The sequence below is a fragment of the Mytilus trossulus genome, chromosome 7 (genome assembly GCF_036588685.1).
Source record: "Mytilus trossulus isolate FHL-02 chromosome 7, PNRI_Mtr1.1.1.hap1, whole genome shotgun sequence".
Lineage (NCBI taxonomy): Eukaryota > Metazoa > Mollusca > Bivalvia > Mytilida > Mytilidae > Mytilus > Mytilus trossulus.
Window position 1 is genome coordinate 59,253,338 of NC_086379.1, and position 19,197 is coordinate 59,272,534.

The 19,197-nt window shown below is 32.8% G+C and overlaps 2 protein-coding genes across 2 annotated transcripts; both read left to right on the plus strand.

Annotated features, from left to right (window-relative positions):
• The first annotated feature begins 2,663 nt into the window (after window positions 1-2,663).
• LOC134726556 (uncharacterized) lies at window positions 2,664-4,938 on the plus strand. Its single transcript, XM_063590962.1, has 2 exons — window positions 2,664-2,682; window positions 4,547-4,938. The coding sequence occupies exons 1-2, from the start codon at window positions 2,664-2,666 to the stop codon at window positions 4,936-4,938; spliced, it is 411 nt and encodes a 136-aa protein (XP_063447032.1).
• A 789-nt stretch (window positions 4,939-5,727) lies between these two features.
• Window positions 5,728-8,804, plus strand: LOC134725422 (short-chain collagen C4-like). Its single transcript, XM_063589227.1, has 3 exons — window positions 5,728-5,956; window positions 6,615-6,689; window positions 8,344-8,804. The coding sequence occupies exons 1-3, from the start codon at window positions 5,755-5,757 to the stop codon at window positions 8,802-8,804; spliced, it is 738 nt and encodes a 245-aa protein (XP_063445297.1). The 5' UTR covers window positions 5,728-5,754.
• Window positions 8,805-19,197: the final 10,393 nt, after the last annotated feature.

Here is a 19,197-nt window from a genome sequence, read left to right on the forward strand (position 1 = left end):
TATGGTCATTTTTATAAATTTCCTGTCACAAATCTTTGAATTTTTCGAAAAACTATGGATTTTCTTATCCTAGGAATAGATTGCCGTATTTGGCACAACCTTTTGGAATATTGGGTCATCAATGCTCTTTAACTTTTTACTTGTTTGGCTTTACAACTATTTTGATCTGAGCGTCACTGATGAGTCTTATGTAGACGAAGCTCGCGTCTGGCGTATTAAATTATAATCCTGGTACCTTTGATAACTATTAAAATAGACAAAATGATGAAAGACTGAAATAGACGCTACACTAAACGAATTGGTTGACCGATACGACGTACCTTAGTCTAGACTGACAGGGAATACTCTCCTGATCTTAGGTCTTGAAATACAGTCGTGATAAACCGATTGTTTCCTCTTCAGCATGTAAACTGACTTTTGATTCGCATTTAAGGCAGTTCATATATATAACAGGAGATGATTACTCTGTCGACGTATCCGGTCTCACTCATTATAGGATGCGTGCGATTCCCTTCGAATTCTTTTATGTGATCTTTATATTCAAAACGCGCACCAAGAGATTAATAAGTGTACTCAACAGCTAAACCAGGTATATATTAAACCCTAAAAAAATGTCAGATATAAAAAGTTGCCATGAGTCTTTAAAAGTATTAAATTAAGAAACTGACAATTATGATCACAAAAATAAGTTCGGTTTACTTTTTAGTAGTGCTTCCTCAATTGATTTTATATCCTCCTTAAATATAGCCACCACTAAAACGAAACCATAAGAGGGCATTGTTATGATATTAGTATATTCGAACCGGAAAACAAAATCAAATCGAATTATCTTAGCAAAATTTTAGTTGGAAAATATGATTATGACTAATGAAATGGACACACCTAACAAAATGTAATGAAAAGGATATTTTCATTAAAAATATAAAGATGTGATGTTACAAAGATATTTTTTATAAAATATTTTACAAATTTTAAATCAGAAATCTTATTTGTGCATTTGTCATTTCATTCGTGTGTTCAGAAATATGTTCGAATGTATGCGTATTGTTGTGATGGATGCAGCATAATGATATATTTCTTTACAAACTGGTAGTTGAATTCAACTACCAGATATATATTTCTTAAAGTCATTATGACAGCACATGCCATAAATGTTTAGAATCACTAATCCGGGTCAGGCCAGAAAGAACATTAAAAAATGTTGAAAGTACCTATTTTTAAACACAATGGTTCCTATGGATAGCTGTAAATTTGTCAATTAGTACAATATTTGCGTTATTTTTATATCAATTGAAAGATCAAGGATTGTGATCAATGTAGAACACTCGTTTTATTGTTATTTTTGAAAACTGAAAAACATATATGTAATTAGAATAGGATGGCATATTTGCCCTCTTGTACAGATTGGAAGGACTTGTTTTTGTGACTCCAGAAACCCGTAAGCTCTAATATGTAATTAAAGGTACTAGTATGTGATTTTTTTCGGATAAGATATAGTTTTAACATACAATGACTGTCACTTTATTTGAATTCGAGACGAAATAGATATAAATGCTTGAAGTTGCAGAAAATTTAATATAGACAGCAACATAGCTATAGATTAGTGTTATTCCTTAACAGGTGTGTTAAGATATAATTATGTGCTCATGATAAGATGATAATCATTCTACGTGTAGTAATCATAATGGCGATATTACTTTTCCTTATTTCAATCCTTGTTAATGGATCATCGGCGAAAAAATCCAAGCGTATTCTTCTAACTGATTCAGACTGTTTAACACTTTGAGTCCTGCACAGTGTTATTTGTGTCATAGTTGTGAAAAGATGTAGAACAAGCAATTTATTGAAGGAATGTTTTAAGTATATCCCGGTTTGCGACCACTATTTTATAAATTGCATACACTATTTTGTTAATGATATTTTAAATAACTTTCTAAATATTTTTTGAATAGAACGGCAAGTGATTAATTAGAATACATTGTCGTCGTAAACAAAAATGAATTGACAAAAATCACAGATGCCACTTAAGTTGATAACTTGAGGTGTAGATGTGACTACTAGTAAATTTGAAATTACTGTTATATACTTTTGGGTGACTGTCGAGAATAAACGTAATGCTATGTTTTCCTGTGATCTATAAACACACTACATCTTAGGAATACAGAAAAGACTACATTTGCAACCCCTATATCCTTATCTATTAGTGAGCACATCAGCTTCGACGCATATTCAATATCCTTGAAGACTTGAACCAATAGGAGTTATTATTCCAAAAATATATTAGAAATATCGGATAGATTTATCCAAGAAACATTTTGCATGATATAAGTGAATGCTTGCCTTAAGGACGCCATATTCAGAAATACAATTCTGTATTCTGTATAATATGTTTTAATATTTTTCAAATATTAAATCAGAAATCTTATTTGTGCATTTGTCATTTCATTCGTGTGTTCAGAAATATGTTCGAATGTATGCGTGTTGTTGTGATAGAGGCAGCATAATGATATATTTCTTTACAAACTGGTAGTTGAATTCAACTACCAGATATATATTTCTTAAAGTCATTATGACATCACATGCCATAAATGTTTAGAATCACTAATCCGGGTCCGGCCAGAAAGAACATTCAAAAATGTTGAAAGTACCTATTTTTAAACACAATGGTTCCTATGGATAGCTGTAAATTTGTCAATTAGTACAATATTTGCGTTATTTTGATATCAATTTAAAGATCAAGGATTGTGATCAATGTAGAACACTCGTTTTATTGTTATTTTTGAAAACTGAAAAACATATATGTAATTAGAATAGGATGGCATATTTGCCCTCTTGTACAGATTGGAAGGACTTGTTTTTGTGACTCCAGAAACCCGTACCCTCTAATATGTAATTAAAGGTACTAGTATGTGATTTTTTCGGATAAGATATAGTTTTAACATACAATGACTGTCACTTTATTTGAATTCGAGACGAAATAGATATAAATGCTTGAAGTTGCAGAAAATTTAATATAGACAGCAACATAGCTATAGATTAGTGTTATTCCTTAACAGGTGTGTTAAGATATAATTATGTGCTCATGATAAGATGATAATCATTCTACGTGTAGTAATCATAATGGCGATATTACTTTTCCTTATTTCAATCCTTGTTAATGGATCATCGGCGAAAAAATCCAAGCGTATTCTTCTAACTGATTCAGACTGTTTAACACTTTGAGTCCTGCACAGTGTTATTTGTGTCATAGTTGTGAAAAGATGTAGAACAAGCAATTTATTGAAGGAATGTTTTAAGTATATCCCGGTTTGCGACCACTATTTAATAAATTGCATCAGTATTTTATCATACATGTTGACGATATTTAAAATACCTTATTAAATATTTTTTAAATAGAACGACAAGTGATTTATAGAATAAATAGGTATCAAATGTACCAGGATTATAATTTTGTACGCCAGACGCGTTCGTCGTTCACAATATTTTTTTGACAAAAATCACGGGTGCCACTTAAATTGATAACTTCAGATGTAAATGTGACTACTAGTAAATTTTAAATTACTGTCAGACTGTCGAGAATAAACGTTATGCTATGCTTTCCTGTGTTCTCTTTCAAACATAAACACACTACATCTTAGTAATACAGAAAAGACTACATTTCTCTGACTTGTTGCTACCCATATATCCTTATCTATTAGTGAGCACATCAGCTTCGACGCATATTCAATATCCTTGAGGACTTCAATCAATAGGAGTTATTATTCCAAAAATAAATTAGAAATATCGGATAGATTTATCCAAGAAACATTTTGCATGATATAAGTGAATGCTTGCCTTAAGGACGCCATATGTTCAGAAATACAAATCTGTATTCTGTATCATATGTTTATATATAATGTACATTTTTCTTCTAGCACCTATATGTCGTTGTTCTCCTCTTATATTTAATGCGTTTTACTCGGTTTTAGTTTGTAACCCCGATTTTGGTTTTTTTCCATGGATTTATGAGTTTTGAACAGCGGTATACTACTGTTGCCTTTCTTTATCTATACTAGATGGGGAAGAAAGGACTGTGCTGGAAAGAATACAAATAAAGTAAAGCTACATTAATTTAGTTTTACATTTAGTCAAAACGCGACTATGTACAATCGTTAGAAGGCAATAAACGCCTTTCATCATGAAAGGAGAATGAATGACACACCCTTTGTACGTAAATAAACCTTGCAACATCTTTTTCATGTTTTTTATTCCATTTTATTCTGTTTGTCATTTAGATAAAGACCAAAAGCGGAAATGTTAAACTGAAAGTTCTAATTCAATGAAAATTGAACAAAGTAGCGTTTTTGTTGTACACTGTTCTGTAGACACTGATAGATTATTTGGCATTGCAAGTTTTTTTCCGTTCCTTGATGCACAAGTAAGAACAGTCTGGTTTTCTGGCTTTGAGTAAATCACAAGCACTTGTGAAATCACGACTAGCTGATTTGGTTCATTGGCTTTTACGTAGATTTATTAAACACTTATATATCTTCAAAATAAATTTAAGGTATTTCTGGACATGGACACTACACAGACACAGGACGAGCAACAGACCCAGTGTGTCTTCCACAAGACCCATCTATCGGAGGTCCTATTAACAGCGATTATGCTGCAACTGTTTATGGTATGGAATATGCTGACAACTTTGGTAGTTTATATTATAAAGATGTGCCTTGTGTCGTATGTAGGGCGAATCATGTTACCTCCAAAGTAATGATTCCAGGAAAATTTACATGTCACGTTGGATGGCGAAAAGAATATAGTGGTATGTTGGTAGCAGGATATCACAGACAAGAAGGTGCATCTTCATACTTCTGCATGGAGACAACTTTGGTAGTTTATATGATAAAGATGTGCCTTGTGCCGTATGTAAGGCGAATCATGTTACCTCCAAAGTAATGATTCCAGGAAAATTTACATGTCACGTTGGATGGCGAAAAGAATATAGTGGAATGTTGGTAGCAGGATATCACAGACATGAAGGTGCATCTTCATACGTCTTCATTGATCAGAATTCGGACGTACTTGAAGCTGGTCTTTCCAATGACAATGGTAATGTTATATATCTTACAATGTTTTTCAAGTATAAAACATAATATAACCCTGCCATAAGAATTAAATGTTTTGAAACTCACACCAACCTATCCATGCAATCTGTATCGGGTTAATCAATTTAAGAGGGGATTATCTATTCGTGTATAGACGATATCGCCAGCGGATACAATTTTGCTTTAAAGATATTATCAAGGAAATTGAAATCTGTATCAAATGTGTTATCTGCCAAACTCTCTAATGAGTAGGCACAGTAAGACCTCTTTTTTATCTCAAAATACAGCCGTTTTACAAAATTGTTAAAATGTAAAATTTCAACGTTTTATTGGAATGTAAAATACTCGGTTACATAAATATGGGCCATTTTTTCACAATACAATGCTCTGAGAAAAATTCCTATATACCTTGAAATAACATTAAGGTATATAGGGAAAATTCTGAGACCAGTGCCTGTGGTATTGCTGTCTGCCTAACAGAAAATGACTTTTCGATGACACGTTTATGAAATAAATTGAAGTTAAAACAGTTTACTAGCTATATTTCTACCATGGTTTTAGAAGCATCACGTGTCTTCTCAAGAAGTGAATTAAGATCATAAATATATTACATTTATTAACATGTGGCCATGATAAGATAAGAATCATTCCATATTTTAAAGTCATAATGGCAAGGCTACTTGTCCTTTTTTCAATTCTTGTTTATGGATCATCAGCAAAAAATTCAAAACGTATTCTTCTGACTGATCCTGACTTTGCAGACAACCTACAATTACATAAGGATGTGCAAAATTTAAAAGCTCTTGTACAGCAAATGCAAGGAACCATTCAAAACCAAGCACGAATGATCGAAAAATTCGCAGTCACAGGTACTGTTAACTTATTGAATTTAGTGCTGCATAATGCTAACAATTTGTGTAAAACTTAAGCATATACAGAAATCTTTTGCTGTCTTGATTTACGATTTACGAATGACCAAGCAATTTGTAATCATACGGACTGATTAATGAATTTCATAGCGCGCTATTTTGTACTTTATATGTAAACGACATTCGATTATCTTTCTATTGTAGAACAAGCGCTGAATGGCATAACCCAAACATTTTCATAAAAGAAAATAAAGGGGTTACACGTACGTCGACATTTTTGGATTAATGTTGATGCAATTCGTTAAGTGATTTGACATTTTGAACTTATGAACGACTGTCAAGAACAAGAACAGTGGCATGTTATAATGTGTTTCAATACACAATAAAATAGCTTGGGATATATTAAAGACTAGACCCTACTACCTTTGTGACCAAAATGTATTTTTTTATTACAATTTCTTATATTTCATTGAACCAAATTCGCCCGAACCAATGGCTAACATTACTGCGCCACCTGCTAGTATCATTATAAAAAATAATAATTTTAGAAACTGTCGGACAGATTATTAGTGTATGTGTGCTATAAGCAAATGATATCATATAAAGATAACTTATCAAATTTTAACACTATATATGCATATACTTTTCTTTTCTGTAGCACCAGCTGGTGTAGTGTATACTAGATGGGGAAGGAAGGACTGCGCAGGGAACAATACAGATATTGTTTACTCAGGTTCTTATACGGGTTTTTTTTTTATCTATTGTTACATTTTTGCAAAAAGTTAAAATGCTACTTCTGAAAAACAAAAGTTTTAACAAACTAAAAATTGTGTTTTCTGGTGTTTGAAATTTATTTACAAACTTCAAGAGGAAAACCGTGTGCTGTTGTCATTTTTTGTATTCTTGTCTTTCACTATTGTATATGCGCTTTGCAAATATGCAACTTTTGTTTTTCTTTGTTGTCATATTCTTTTTGTTTGTTTTTATAGTGATTAAAACTACAACACATTTTTTACCGTTGTACCCATATTTTTGACTTTTTTTTTACTCTGTTTGTTTTATTCGCACTTTGTTATCAATATAATGGAATGTTATGCGACTGTCATAAAAGTGAGAGATAGTTTAAAACCAGCTTTAGTCCACAATTTAATCACAAGGAAATGTCTTTACCAAATTAAGAATATAACAGTTGCTTTATTTGTTTGAAGTGTTTATTCTTTTGGTTTTGCAATTTTGATTAAGGACTTTCCGTTTTGGATGTTCCTTGGAGTTTGGTATTTGTGTTATTTTACCTCTTTTTTTAACAATCCAAATTGTTCATGCAGTCTTTTCAGCTACAAATTCACACGTTTTCGTCATTAAATGGGAAATCAACTTTGGTATTATTTTTGTAAATTGTTATTTTATCAATTATGTTGCTCGTTTGAGCTGGCTAGTTTTGTCAATTGAATTGTATCACATGTTTTATGTCGGTGCATTTAAAGCCAACCCTACGGTTCGAGTGTTTCTCATTGTTAATGGTCGTTCAGTTTAATATAATAACTTGCATTCACTTTAGGATTGCTGTCTCTTCGAAAATCATACGCATCTCCTTATTTTTATTTTGAAATAAAATGGTAGTGAGAAACATTAACTTTCGATTTAAAAGTCACTTTCGGCATTAGGATATTGACGATAGATAGCTTCTCTTTCACTGCTTAAAAAAGCGTGCAAGTTATGAAAAATATGAGCTTCATCACATTTGATCAAATGATAGATTGCTTACAATGATTCCCAAATATGTTTTCTTTAAAAAAAAAATTACTGAAAAAAATATTATTGGACGTGTACTTCAGCGAGTTCTGCCGGCAGTCCTCTGTACGTTTAAACAAAATGCATCAACTCTTTAAAAAAAAACTCTCCTTTCCTTTCAATTTCTTCCGCTCTGTCGACCCATTGTGTGCTATCTACCAATCGAATTCCTTTATTGTTCATTTGTTCTCGCCCCAAACCAATTGCATTAGTCATCACTGTATTGTTCTGACCATAACCTGACAAGCACTTGTTATGTTCAGATGTACTCTTTCGTTTGGAACGCTGTGTCACTGACGAAAGAAATGCCAGTCTTTATATTAATAAAAATGAAACCTGAACTCAGACTTAGAACAACGCTATACTACTGTTGCTTTTATTAATCTAGGTAATATGATGACGTAATCTACGCATACTAGTTACAAGATATTTGTAAGTCTGAAATCATTTGATAAAGGCATAAAATTTAATACATCAATTGAAAATATCTACCAAAGAGTCAATTATTTCACACTGTCCTTTCAGCTTTCCGTAAGTTTAAATGCTAACGTTTTGTATTCCAATGCATTTCATGATGCTTCGAAAATATATTTTAGGACTTTCTGGGGGTGGACACTATACAGAAAGGGGACGAGCTGCAGAACCAGTGTGCCTTCCACACGATCCACACATTGGAAGCACTATTAACAATAACGACTATACTTCTGTATACGGCATGGAATATCAACAGAACTTAGGTAGTAGTGTGTATGATAAAGATGTGCCTTGTGCCGTGTGTAGGGCGAATCATGTTACTTCCAAAGTGATAATTCCTGGCAAAATAACTTGCCTGGCTGGATGGCGAAAAGAATATAGTGGCATGTTGGTAGCAGGGTATCACGGGCACGATGGTGCATCTTCTTTCATCTGTATTGACCAGAATCCAGACGTTCTTGAAGCTGGTGCTGGAAATGAAGATGGTTATTTAATTTATCCAGCAATCGCTAAATGTGGATCTTTAAAATGTCCACCGTATGTTCAGAATACAAGGATTAGCTGTGTTGTTTGCACCAAGTAATGAATATATTATAAATATATTATTAAATCACTTTTTGTGTTACTCACGCCATGAAAATGCATGCATATTTACAAGCAGATGGTGTTACGCCAACAACAATGTCGATGTTTATACCGATATCGATATTGACTGGTCACTCTTTGGAATTTCTGGATAAGTAAGTTACGATCCTTTGAAGGATAGTTGTGATTTATGTGTCCTTTGTGCTACAATATTTTAAAATGTTATTATTTATAAATGCCTCTGCGGTCAAAGGAAAGAGTCAAACTATCTTATTTCTTGCTTTAATTTTGGAGATATAAAATATCAAAAATATATTGGTATTCCAGATAACTTTTTGAACTTTGTTGTTTTGAATCAAAATTCATGACGCAGCTTCATTACTCAAGAAAATACACGTCTTTACAAATATCTTAACTATACTATCGAATATTTAAATTTTATATTTCTGTAAACCAACCAGAATTTTCTTTAAATACAAATGACATGAAATTTACCTCTCTTAGCACATATTTACATGATGAAACATTCAGTTTCATATATACAATGAGGGAATGTCAAATCCAACGGACTCTAAATAATATTGATCTAAGCAATTATAGATCACCGTACTTTCAACAATTAGCCCAACCAATGCCGTATTGTCAGCTACGAATCCCAAACATGTCAAAATGAAAATTGAAATTATAACAAAACAAAAACAAAACAGGAGTGTTTCCACATTACACGAATGCACCACTATTATTTTCTCCGTTCAGTTTACCGTGAAGTTTTGGTAAAAACTCCAATTTGGAAGGATCATATCATAGAGAACGTGAGTACTAAGTTTTAATTTGATCTGATTTCAACTTCATCAAACACTACCTTACCAGAAAACCTTAACCAAAAACTATAACATGCAGCGGGACAGATCGCCGGACGAACGAACGGACGCACAGACCTAAAATCTTCGTCGGTGCTATGATTTGCCATTTATTTAGCTACGGCTATTAGACAGACATTATTCTGGTCTAAATTTTTCATAAAAATAAATGTACACAAGATCTTGTAAGACATTTAAAGTCAACCGTTACCACTTTAAACATGTGATTTTGGCTGAAATATTTAAAAGTTGTGTTGAAACAGAGAAGAATCCAATGGACAATCTAATATGATAATATCGTATGTTCAGAAAAAGACAGACAACACTAGGATTGAAGGTAGAACATTATCATTTTCATTATTATCTATCTAACTGAAAAATAAACCAGTGTCAATTTTCTTTTCTTTTTTAAATCACATCTTTCAATTCGTGAAATTCTCAGTAAAGAGATGCTAAGTTCTTCTATGGCACCTATGACAATAAAAGTGATTTTCGATAAATATTAAATGATACTGAAGTTTCCAAAATTGTTTATATAAATGCCAAAAGATTGAGAATTTCTCATTATTGGTACATTGCAAGTTCATTCGATATTCGATTTGTAGAAAAGGAACACAAGAGTGCACACACTGAAATGTCTCGCCTTCTTTACTAATCATTGATATTATGTTGATAGTCCTAAGTATATATAAAGCTTAATTACAACTGTCACATAGACGTTACATTAACCAAGATAACTAAACAAAGACCAATGAACTATGAAAATGAGGTCAAGGTCAGATGAACCATGCCAGGCTGACATGTACAGCTAACAATGCTTCCATAAAACAAATAAAGTTGACCTAATACTTATAGTTAAAGATAAATAGACCAAAACACAAAAACTCAACACTGAGCAATGAACCGTGAAAATGAGGTGAAGGTCAAATAAAACCTGTGCGACTAATATATAGATCATAAAACATTTTCATGCACTTAATATAGTTGACCTATGGTGTATAGTATCAGAAAAAAAGACCAAAACTGAAAAACTTAACTTTGACCACTGAACCATGAAAATGAGGTCAAGGTCAAATGACATCTGTTTGCTAGACATATTCACCTTATAATCGTTCCATACAACAAATATAGTAGACCTATTGCATAAAGTATGAGAAAAACAGACCAAAACACAAAACCTTAACTATAACCACTGAACCATGAAAATGAGGTCAAGGTCAGATGACACCTGCCAGCTGTTGGACATGTACTCCTTACAGTCCTTCCATACACCAAATATACTAGCCCTATTGCTTATAGTATCTGAGATATGGACTTGACCATCAAAACTTAACCTTGTTCACTGAGTCATGAAATGAGGTCGAGGTCAAGTGAAAACTGTCTGACGGGCATGAGGACCTTGCAAGGTACGCACATACCAAATATAGTAATCCTATTACTTATAATAAGAGAGAATTCAACATTACAAAAAATATTAACTTTTTTTCAAGTGGTCACTGAACCATGAAAATGAGGTCAAGGACATTGAACATGTGACTGACAGAAACTTCGTAACATGAGGCATCTATATAAAAAGTATGAAGCATCCAGTTCTTCCACCTTCTAAAACATAAAGCTTTTAAGAAGTGAGCTAACACCGCCGCCGCCGCCGGATCACTATCCCTATGTCGAGCTTTCTGCAACAAAAGTTGCAGGCTCAACAAAAATTACGCGTATCTTCCTTTTTTTAAAATAGATATATTTAGAATGATTGAAAATGGAAATCTTCAAAGGAAGTTGTAGTATATTTTTTTTTGAAGTTTTTCTTACTTATTTCATAAAGGAAGCATATAAAATGCACTTTAAACAATAAATATCAAATAACTATTTTTTGGTTTAAAGTGGTGTTAATTTTTCATTGAATAAAGGTTATTGCCTGTAATCAAATATATATACAATACCTTACACTGCTAAACAGCAATGTAATAGGGACTAAGTAAACAAACAAGAGGCTCTCAAGAGCCTGAATCGCTCATCTTAATTCTTTTGGTTAAATCTCTCATCAATGATTATTTTGGCTTTTCATTTATTTAAATGTTTTTTGGATCGTCCTATTTTCTTCAAAAGCCAAAAAAAACAATCATGTTCTCCTATGTTCTATTTTAGCCATAGGAGCTATGTTTCTTGACATACAAGGAAATAAAAAATAAAATTTATACTAGATACTCTGAAACTCATTTAGCCTAAGTTTGGCTGAAATTGATACAGCAGTTTCAAAGGAGAAGATTTTTTAAAGTAAGTCAACATGATGAACAAATTGTGAAAAAAGTCTTTAAAGGGCAATAACTCCTTAAGGGGTCAATTGACAATTTTGGTCAAATTGACTCAATTGAAGATCTTACTTTGCTGAACATTATTGCTGTTTACAGTTTATTTCTATCTATAATTATATTCAAGATAATAAACAAAAACAGCAAAATTTCCTTAAAATTATCAATTCAGGGGCAGCAACCCAACAACAGGTTGTCTGATTCATCTGAAAATTTCAGGGCAGATAGATCCAGACCTGATTAACAATATTACCCAACGTCAGATTTGCTCTAAATGATTTGGTTTTTGAGTTATAAGCCAAAAACTGCATTTGACCCCTATGTTCTATTTTTAGCAATGGCGACCATGTTTGTTGCTAGATCAAAACTTTAGATACAATTTACTAACTAAATACCCTAAGGAACATTCAGTTAAAGTTTGGAAGTATTTGGCCCAGTAGTTTCAGAGGAGAAGATTTTTGTAAAAGATTACTAAGATTTATGAAAAATGGTTAAACATTGACTATAATGGGCTATAACTCCTAAAGGGGTCAACTGATCACTTCTGTCATGTTGACTTATTTGTAAATCTTACTTTGCTGAACATTATTGCTGTTTACAGTTTATCTCTATCTATAATAATATTCAAGATAATAACCAAAAACAGCAAAATTTCTTTAAAATTACCAATTCAGGGGCAGTAACCCAACAACAGGTTGTCTGATTCATCTGAAAATTTCAGGGCAGATAGATCTTGACCTGATAAACGATATAATCCCATGTCAGATTTGCTCTAAATGCTTTGGTTTTTGAGTTATAAGCCAAAAACTGTATTTGACCCCTATGTTCTATTTTTAGCAATGGTGACCATGTTTGTTGATAGATCACAACTTCGGATACAATTTACAAACTAGATACCCTAAGGAACATTCAGTTAAAGTTTGGAAGTATTTGGCCCAGTAGTTTCAGAGGAGAAGATTTTTGTAAACGATTACTAAGATTTACGAAAAATGGTTGAAAATTGACTATAAAGGGCAATAACTCCTAAAGGGGTCAACTGACCATTTCTGTCATGTTGACTTATTTGTAAATCTTACTTTGCTGAACATTATTCCTGTTTACAGTTTATCTTTATCTATAATAATATTCAAGATAATAACCAAAAACAGCAAAATTTCCTTAAAATTACCAATTCAGGGGCAGCAACCCAACAACAGGTTGTCTGATTCATCTGAAAATTTCAGGGCAGATAGATCTTGACCTGATAAACGATATAATCCCATGTCAGATTTGCTCTAAATGCTTTGGTTTTTGAGTTATAAGCCAAAAACTGCATTTGACTCCTATGTTCTATTTTTAGCAATGGTGACCATGTTTGTTGATAGATCACAACTTCGGATACAATTTACAAACTAGATACCCTAAGGAACATTCAGTTAAAGTTTGGAAGTATTTGGCCCAGTAGTTTCAGAGGAGAAGATTTTTGTAAACGATTACTAAGATTTACGAAAAATGGTTAAAAATTGACTATAAAGGGCAATAACTCCTAAAGGGGTCAACTGACCATTTCTGTCATGTTGACTTATTTGTAAATCTTACTTTGCTGAACATTATTCCTGTTTACAGTTTATCTTTATCTATAATAATATTCAAGATAATAACCAAAAACAGCAAAATTTCCTTAAAATTACCAATTCAGGGGCAGCAACCCAACAACAGGTTGTCTGATTCATCTGAAAATTTCAGGGCAGATAGATCTTGACCTGATAAACAATATAAACCCATGTCAGATTTGCTCTAAATGCTTTGGTTTTTGAGTTATAAGCCAAAAACTGCATTTGACCCCTATGTTCTATTTTTAGCAATGGTGACCATGTTTGTTGATAGATCACAACTTCGGATACAATTTACAAACTAGATACCCTAAGGAACATTCAGTTAAAGTTTGGAAGTATTTGGCCCAGTAGTTTCAGAGGAGAAGATTTTTGTAAAAGATTACTAAGATTTACGAAAAATGATTAAAAATTGACTATAAAGGGCAATAACTCCTAAAGGGGTCAACTAACCATTTCCGTTATGTTGACTTATTTGTAAATCTTACTTTGCTGAACATTATTCCTGTTTACAGTTTATCTCTATCTATAATAATATTCAAGATAATAACCAAAAACAGCAAAATTTCCTTAAAATTACCAATTCAGGGGCAGCAACCATCAACGGGTTGTCTGATTCATCTGAAAATTTCAGGGCAGATAGATCTTGAACTGATAAACAATATTACCCTATGTCAGATTTGCTCTAAATGCTTTGGTTTTTGAGTTATAAGCCAAAAACTGCATTTGACCCCTATGTTCTATTTTTAGCAATGGTGACCATGTTTGTTGATAGATCACAACTTCGGATACAATTTACAAACTAGATACCCTAAGGAACATTCAGTTAAAGTTTGGAAGTATTTGGCCCAGTAGTTTCAGAGGAGAAGATTTTTGTAAACGATTACTAAGATTTACGAAAAATGGTTGAAAATTGACTATAAAGGGCAATAACTCCTAAAGGGGTCAACTGACCATTTCTGTCATGTTGACTTATTTGTAAATCTTACTTTGCTGAACATTATTCCTGTTTACAGTTTATCTTTATCTATAATAATATTCAAGATAATAACCAAAAACAGCAAAATTTCCTTAAAATTACCAATTCAGGGGCAGCAACCCAACAACAGGTTGTCTGATTCATCTGAAAATTTCAGGGCAGATAGATCTTGACCTGATAAACGATATAATCCCATGTCAGATTTGCTCTAAATGCTTTGGTTTTTGAGTTATAAGCCAAAAACTGCATTTGACTCCTATGTTCTATTTTTAGCAATGGTGACCATGTTTGTTGATAGATCACAACTTCGGATACAATTTACAAACTAGATACCCTAAGGAACATTCAGTTAAAGTTTGGAAGTATTTGGCCCAGTAGTTTCAGAGGAGAAGATTTTTGTAAACGATTACTAAGATTTACGAAAAATGGTTAAAAATTGACTATAAAGGGCAATAACTCCTAAAGGGGTCAACTGACCATTTCTGTCATGTTGACTTATTTGTAAATCTTACTTTGCTGAACATTATTCCTGTTTACAGTTTATCTTTATCTATAATAATATTCAAGATAATAACCAAAAACAGCAAAATTTCCTTAAAATTACCAATTCAGGGGCAGCAACCCAACAACAGGTTGTCTGATTCATCTGAAAATTTCAGGGCAGATAGATCTTGACCTGATAAACAATATAAACCCATGTCAGATTTGCTCTAAATGCTTTGGTTTTTGAGTTATAAGCCAAAAACTGCATTTGACCCCTATGTTCTATTTTTAGCAATGGTGACCATGTTTGTTGATAGATCACAACTTCGGATACAATTTACAAATTAGATACCCTAAGGAACATTCAGTTAAAGTTTGGAAGTATTTGGCCCAGTAGTTTCAGAGGAGAAGATTTTTGTAAAAGATTACTAAGATTTACGAAAAATGATTAAAAATTGACTATAAAGGGCAATAACTCCTAAAGGGGTCAACTAACCATTTCCGTTATGTTGACTTATTTGTAAATCTTACTTTGCTGAACATTATTCCTGTTTACAGTTTATCTCTATCTATAATAATATTCAAGATAATAACCAAAAACAGCAAAATTTCCTTAAAATTACCAATTCAGGGGCAGCAACCATCAACGGGTTGTCTGATTCATCTGAAAATTTCAGGGCAGATAGATCTTGAACTGATAAACAATATTACCCTATGTCAGATTTGCTCTAAATGCTTTGGTTTTTGAGTTATAAGCCAAAAACTGCATTTGACCCCTATGTTCTATTTTTAGCAATGGCGACCATGTTTGTTGATAGATCAAAACTTCGGATACAATTTACAAACTAGATACCCTAAGGAACATTCAGTTAAAGTTTGAAAGTATTTGGCCCAGTAGTTTCAGAGGAGACGATTCTTGAAATAGTTTACGACGACAGACGACGACAGACGACAGACGACAGACGACAGACGACGGACGCCATCGGGACAGGTGAGCTAAAAAAGAGTGCACACGCTGAAATGTCTCCCCTTCTTTTCTAACCAGTGATTTTATGTTGATAGTCCTAAATATGAAGCTTTACTACAAGTATCACATAAACTTAAAATGATCCAAGAAAATGAGATCAAGGTCAAAGGAACCAAACCAGAAATAAATGTACACCTTACAATGAGCCCATACACCAATAATGCTATAAATAAGTTGACCTATTGCACATCTAAGAAACAAATTAAAGTTAACAAGGAACCAGATGCTCCGCAGGGCACAGCTTTATACGATCACAGAGGTCGAACCCTGAACAGTTGGGGCAAGTATGGACACAACATTTAAGCTTTATACAGCTCTGAATTTGGATTGTGATTATTAGTTGACACAACAAGGGTTTCTGACACAGTGTTATATAAAGGTATATAGGGGGGAATCTGAGACGAGTGCCTGTGACTTGGCCACGAAAACTTAACCATGTTCACTGATTCATGAAACGGGGTCAAGGTCAAGTAAATACTCTATGAAGGGCAGGAGGACCTTGCAAGGGACGTTCTTTTACAAATTGTGACTTGGATAGAGAACTTGTCTCATTGGCACTCATACCACATCTTCATATATCTATATCTCAAAACATAGTCAAGAAATCAATATGTGTATTTTACTTTTCAAATGGTATTTTCAAGCTAAAAAAAAATATTTTCAGACAAAATGTCTGGGAATGAAAGTTTTTCCAAATTTCAATCTGTCAATATCTGCTGTGATCTTGATCTTTGACCCAGTAACCACAAATCAAAACGGAAATACTGATATTAATTTTACGTTTTTGGAATCAAACCTTTTTTTGGTAAACAGCTTTTCAAGAGCATGCAAGTTAGATCAAGGCCAATATTTTTTTTCTCCAATTAGGTCAACTATCACAGGCACTCCTCTCAGAAAAAAATCCTATATAAAGTAAAATAAACTCTGAGACAAGTGACTGTGTCAATTATCTATATAAAAAGCAGGATCAAAATCTTCTTGAACCACTCTTTATATTATTTCGCCCTTACTAGATTGTTTAAAATATTACTGACCAATATAACTCTTTGTTAATTTAAAATGTCTGTTGATCAATTTATATGTTATATAGTTACACTTTATTCTGTGTTATTTTCAAGGTATATCTTTAAAAACATTATAAAACATGAATACTAATATCAGTATTCAGGACAATAACTCCAATAAATTGAAATTCACAGTTTAATTTTCATCTGAATTTTATTTTTAATATCATTGATCATGAACTTTTATAACAATATATATTTCAACATTTAAAAACATAATTTTTAATGTAATAAAATAAAGTTAACAAATGAGATTTCTATTCAGCAATGCCAAAAGGACAAGAATGTAACTACATATATATTACATACATGTAACCAAGTTCAAATTCCAAATTGTTATTAACGTTTACATATTATCATGAATATGTTTCTATATATATATAAAAATCCCTTGTCCAAGGATTTACAGAGGACAAAAAATTCACAAGAGCATTTTGCATTGCATTAATTTTGGTTTTATTATTCTGGACCTAAACCTAGGCTCAAAGACAAAGGCTAGCTTCAAAATTACTAATTGGTGGACGGACAGATGGACAAGAGATTGGTGAAAACACATAATTAATAATTTGGGGGTTTTCTCTGACAAATCATCTGAACAACTTGGAATCCAAACGAATTTCCCTTTTCAACTTAATTATGGCAAACTGTCCCTTTTTGCATATCTCTAGTTCTTCTCTCTTAATATTATCTTAAATGTCTAATCCCCAAGGGTGACTATGGAATAGAAGTATGGTCACTTGGTCTTCTACTGACCAGCAGTAAAACACTTGCCAAAGTTTGCTGTGCTTGATGTACAAGTTTGAAGCCACATCAAGTTTGAAATCACGTCCAGTCAAATGGGGACTTTGAATCTGATGCCTCATGAAATGGAAGTGCCACACTCTCTGCACATTAAGAACCCTTGCAACAGCTCTTTGAGGGGTCCATAAGGGGCCTGTTGCAATGCAAAATTTCTGTCCAGTGTTCTCCCCAGGGCCTTTTAGCATCATGGTAATGTGATGCTATAATCTTAAATGTGATGTTATCTGATTTGGTTTTCCTATAGGTTATTGTACGTTTGTGATCATATGCTATAATTTTAAGAAACAAGATGGTATTTCAATTTCCACTGTTTACCAGATATATGCTATATGAAATATCTGGTGAAAACACTGCTGTCCCTATCCAATATACCATAATTTTCCAGTGGCAGTCCAAATTACCCAACTGTCTTCCGGGATGGCTTCTATAACAAGACCTTCTTATCATATTTAATGTTAACTTGTTTTTGTCATGAACATGCATGAAATATTTGCCCCTGGATGTTAAGCAACCAACGACCAATCAATCAATCTAAATTTTCTAATAAATTATGCAAACACACAAGGGCAAGATGTTTATCAATATAGACATAGGAAGATGTGGTGTGAGTGCCAATGAGACAAATCTCCATCCAAATAACAATTTAAAAAAGTAAACCATTATACGTCAATGTATGGCCTTCAACACGGAGCCTTGGCTCACACCGAACAACAAGCTATAAAGGGCCCCAAAATTACTAGTGTAAAACAATTCAAACAGGAAAACCAACAGTCTAATTTATATTAAACTAGATGTGCCAAAGTGACACAAATGGCCCTGTCCAAAAAAGTTGTAAAAACTGCAATTTCAATAACACATGTGGACAAAAACATGATGGTAGTCTGGCATTGACAAAAATTAATGGAGAGGAACAAAACTTAAACTTGATCTGCAACTCATCATGAGTAACTCACATACCAAAAATCAGCCAATATCTGAAAGTGTTTAGAAAAAGATAAATTAAAATTTTAGAAAAAAGTCTGTATAACTGTTATTTTCAACAATTTATAAAAGTCCAAAGCCCGTAATTTCTGCAAAAATTAGCAAAGCGGAACAAAACTTATACTTGACCTGTATCTCATAATGGTAACTACACATACCAAAAAATCAGCCAAATGTCTGAAAGCAATTAGAAAAAAAAGTCCATATTACTGTGATTTTCAACAAATTATCAAAGTCCAAAGCCTGTAATTTCAGCAAAAATTAGCGGAGCGAAACGAAACTTACACTAGTACTT

Bases quoted from the DNA above. Each gene is read 5' to 3' on its own strand.
- LOC134725422 (XM_063589227.1), top strand. From the start codon at position 5,755: ATGGCAAGGCTACTTGTCCTTTTTTCAATTCTTGTTTATGGATCATCA. The intron at 5,957-6,614 runs GTACTGTTAACT...TCTTTTCTGTAG, and splicing joins CGAAAAATTCGCAGTCACAG to CACCAGCTGGTGTAGTGTAT. The intron at 6,690-8,343 runs GTTCTTATACGG...AATATATTTTAG, and splicing joins TACAGATATTGTTTACTCAG to GACTTTCTGGGGGTGGACAC.